At 43.3% G+C, this 4,168-nt stretch overlaps 1 protein-coding gene across 1 annotated transcript; it reads right to left on the minus strand.

Annotated features, from left to right (window-relative positions):
- Positions 1-460: 460 nt before the first annotated feature.
- edn1 (endothelin 1) lies at positions 461-3,560 on the minus strand. The gene is made up of 5 exons (XM_035680814.1): positions 3,330-3,560; positions 2,939-3,080; positions 2,343-2,492; positions 2,001-2,105; positions 461-1,413 (listed from the first exon to the last, which is right to left on the minus strand). Exons 1-5 carry the CDS (start codon positions 3,388-3,390, stop codon positions 1,281-1,283), a joined length of 591 nt encoding a protein of 196 aa, XP_035536707.1. The 5' UTR covers positions 3,391-3,560; the 3' UTR covers positions 461-1,280.
- Between the last annotated feature and the right edge of the window lie 608 nt (positions 3,561-4,168).

Consider the following 4,168-nt stretch of genomic DNA (forward strand, 5'->3'; position numbering starts at 1 on the left):
TATAACATTTTATATATATATATGTATTTTAAAACAAAAGGGGATCATTACAGAGCTGACAAACAAACGCTGGATGTGTCTTTTGAAATCCGAGCTGCCGAAAGAAACCTTAAATCCACTTTCGTCTGATTTTAGACATTGCGGTGTATACACTCTTGGTTTGGCACAGAGATGAAAGGGTAGGGTTTTATTGCTCTTTGCCTCGTTGTCTTCCACATAAACACTTTCTTGTTATCACATCTGAGTCTGTCTCTCTTTTTTCATCCCTGTCTCTCACATCTTGTCTCACTTGTGTCTTTTCTCATTCACTTTTTTGTATTTCGACTTAATGTTGGTTCCTTCGTTCCCGATCGTCCAAATTAAGCTGATAAAACGCAGCTGTTCTCCGTTTCAGGGATCCATAGCAGCTTACAGAATACATCAGAGCATATAGAAACAATGAGGAACGCTGCTTTTTTTAAATAAGTGTGTAAAAATTTATTTAAGTTCGGGCCAAAATTTGGCACCTTGGTGACAAAACATTTCACAGAAATGACAAAAAAAAAAACGACTGAAAAAGTGACGGACCAATATGGCCATCAAATTACAACACGTTAAAAAGAATAAATAAAGACACGCAGGAGCAACAACATACAGAAACATTAAATTATGATGAATGCACAAACACATCTGTGGTTTAAAAAACTCCCAGCAGCTACAGTGACCTGTGTCCTGACGTAAAGGAGGCGACCTGTGTCGTAAAATGCAGTAAATAGTTTCAGTCAGTGGAAATAAAATCGACACAAGGCACATAATCCCTTCTATGTAGACTCTTCTCTATGTGTGAGAAACATAATGGCGTTTTGAAATATAATAAGTAGGACTGCCTTCAGCTGTATACGGCAGTGGTTTTCATTGTTCTGTCCCAGAGGGATTTATATTAAACCCTTCCAGTAATGTCAAGTTTTTGTTGTTGTTGAAATGCTGTTTGGTGAGTCCACAGGAGCGAGTCTGACACCCACAAGATCAATGAATGTCCTTGATTTTTGTGCAGACCGGGACCAGGAGCCCCAAGTCCTCCTTCACCTGAACTTGTCTCTGACCTCCTTCATCTGTCTGATGAAGTGCAACCGAGTCGAGTAGTAGACGCTCTCTGCTCGACCGCTGCACGACGCTGTAGCCGCGGAGCGAGTTCGCCAGCCTTAACTTCGGAGGGTGGGCTGGGGCCCCCCATGCTCATGAAGCCCTTTTCCCACCAACCACCTCTGTAGTGACAAGGTGCGGCGGTCGTCTTGTCTTCTTTAGGAGGCCGCGCTCTCGCCCTCCCACGCTCTCGCCCTGTGGCGCTGTCTCACCCTCCACTTCTCCAGCAGCAGGCGGGTTTTCAAGGCGGCCTCGATCGCTGGTGGCGACCCGTGGTTCTCGTGGGTGTTCCTGCGAGACAAAGACGGGAGAGCAGTCAGAAACCACATCGATCTCAGGTTATGTAAAAAGGTCAACCTAACAGCTGTGTGGATTTGAGCTGTCAGTCAAACCATTAAGTAGGCCAGGTGTCACGCTGAATACACTTTTTAGTTTTAAGCAGACTGAAGTTTATTTATTTTATTACGTGCAGAGAAACATGATGGTACAGGAGACCCACATTGCTCTCACAAGGAGCTGCTGCAGATTACTTTAGGTACTTTTCATACAGTCTTAAAGGGTTTTATGGATTTCATAATGGTGCTCTGTCATCATGATATATAGGGGATTTCTTTCTCCACTAATCTTTAAATTCCTGCTTCTTAAACACGTGCTGTTGTTTTTTAAATGTTTATTACCTCTCAGGGCTCACTGGGGTTTTTTTTTTTATGCATGCAGAAAATTACTCACCCTGAGACATTCTTGCCCTACAAAAGACCTAACTGTTTGCGTGAGGTTATATAATTACCCCGTCCATTTATTTTGCAAATATAGACTTTCTCTCTCTCTCTCTTGGAAAGTATTCAAACTCTTGAACAGTAGGAGCGGGGTTGTTTTACCTCTTAATCCTGCCCGTGTCGGCTGCCAGCTTGTGTTTGCACTGTGCCTGAACACAACCATCGCCCTCGGCTGAGCGGATCTCGGTGTCTGGCAACGTCCCATACCTGCGAGCGAAAAAAAAAAACAAAAACCCACACGATGAGAACCGGGATCACGTTACACATTATTCACCGCGCACAGTTTCGAGACACCGAAGGAAAGAGACACAAACGTGTTCTCACTTGCGATGGAAACACAGAAAATGACTAAAGGTGACCTGTGTTTGGCTTATTCACCTTTCACGAGATGTTTTCGGAGCTGCGTGTTTTTTTTTTTTTAAAAAGGGGAAGATAAGTGCTTACCGGAGGTGTTTTTCCAGCCGGCAGAAGTTTCGGCATGTGTTGTCGTTTTCGCGGTAACACTGGCACCTGGGTCCGCTGCCGGTTGCCATGGAGTCCGCGACCGCGCGCCTCGTTCTGGGAGCGTTGCCCAGTCCGTAGGAGACCACGCGCCTGGAAGGAACAGTGACAACGTTCGAATCAAGCAACTGAAATTAACGGTCCAATTCAAATTTACTGAATTCAAACGGTCGGTTATGCGTTATGTTTGACGGTAAAAAAAAAAAAAAAAATGCGTTAAAGTTTTTAGCAAAGTAAAAACTATATTTTGTGTATGTTTTTAGCAAAGTAAAAACTAATATATATCCAAGACTGATAAGGTAGGCAAACTGCACTTTATTTTACAGTTACACTCGAGGTAAGTTAACAGAAAGCGACCATTTCTCAAAAAATGTTTGCTACTCTTCGTCAAATAGTTTGTATCTCAAAGTCTATCCAATATTTACAGTTAGTAGCCTGATTAATGTAATTACGTTACTTGTTCTAATAAAATCCCGTACTCGGCTACTGAAGAGAAGTAACCCGTCGCTACTGTTTGAAACGTACTAATGGTGACTTACTCAGGTGTGTTGACCCATATGATGTCCAGGTGGCAGAAGTAGACGCACTCCTTGTCCAGGAAGGTGGCGCAGGAGCAGCGTTTGGTCCGCACATGGCGCCCCTGGGTGGCGATGGAGGCAGTGGGAGTCGGCACCGATAGCACTGTAATTAAATCATCGTTATCAAAACACTGCATACCAGCTATTAACTGAACCTAACATTGTCAGGAAGATGCGCAACGTCGTGTTATCAGCGCAACTGCTGCAAAGAGTTTGCTCTGCAGCTTTGCAGAGATTAGATTCAAAATCATTGCATACAGTGGTTAATTAAAAAATTACGTATGTGTCTAAATAGTTAGTTAATTACTGGTTAATGCCCGGGTTAAACAGCTAAAAAACAAACCAAAGTTACCTGTGCACAAAATCCAGGAGCACATCACTGATAACACGGACATCAAAGTGTATACATCCATTTTCCAGGCTCTTCTAAAACCTCAAGAAAAGTAATAATCCTGCAGAAGTGTTTAAAAAAAAATCAAATAAAAATGTAGCATCCAGTGTATTTCACTCCTTTTTGCTCAAATGTTTCAGTGCTCGTCCTCAGGGAGTCACACAGGAGCGTCAGTCTGGAGTCTCAGTGTGTCAGTGTGGCCCCACATGTGCAACCCTTTGACTTTATAGTGCTTCCCACCTCCTCCACCTCCTCCCTCCTCCTCCCTCCTCCTCCTCCTCCTCCTGCTGCAGCTTTGTCCTTTGGCTCGTACCCAGACAATGATGTTTGTTAGGAGTCGGCCGCTGATAAGGAGCCGTGCAGGCCAAGTGGAGGACTTTGAGATGCCTTGGTGGGTCTGAGTTGAAGGATGGAGGGAGATTGAGTGCGACCTGTGACTGGACTTTGGAAGACCTGCAGGTGCACCTAAAGGACGGCAGGTGGCAGTCAAGTGACAGGATTCATCCCCCTGGTTTAATGGTGAGCACTGCATACAGAGGTACAGTATAAAGTGTAGAAAGTTTAATTATTCAAACTTGGTTTAAATGTTACTCAAGTAGAAGTGAAAGCTACTCCAGTAAAAATTAGATTAATAAAATAAATATAGGTCTTTCTAATCACAATGAGGAATTGCAGTCAGAATTCCCTTTATTTGAAACATTCAAGCTCTGTTAAGGTTGAACATTTAGTTGCAGATGAATGAATAATAAAAAAGACAATGAGGCAAAAATAAACCAGCAGAGACACTTCACAAATGAGTC

This window comes from Morone saxatilis, unplaced genomic scaffold (assembly GCF_004916995.1).
Source record: "Morone saxatilis isolate NCDOM2014 unplaced genomic scaffold, NCSU_SB_2.0 Contig9, whole genome shotgun sequence".
NCBI lineage: Eukaryota > Metazoa > Chordata > Actinopteri > Moronidae > Morone > Morone saxatilis.

Excerpts from the sequence above, each read along its gene's own strand:
- edn1 (XM_035680814.1), bottom strand. The coding sequence starts at position 3,390 with ATGGATGTATACACTTTGATGTCCGTGTTATCAGTGATGTGCTCCTGG. Across the intron at positions 2,106-2,342 it reads CGGCTGGAAAAACACCTCCG|GTATGGGACGTTGCCAGACA; the intron begins GTAAGCACTTAT and ends TTTCGCTCGCAG. Across the intron at positions 1,414-2,000 it reads GACACGGGCAGGATTAAGAG|GAACACCCACGAGAACCACG; the intron begins GTAAAACAACCC and ends TTTGTCTCGCAG.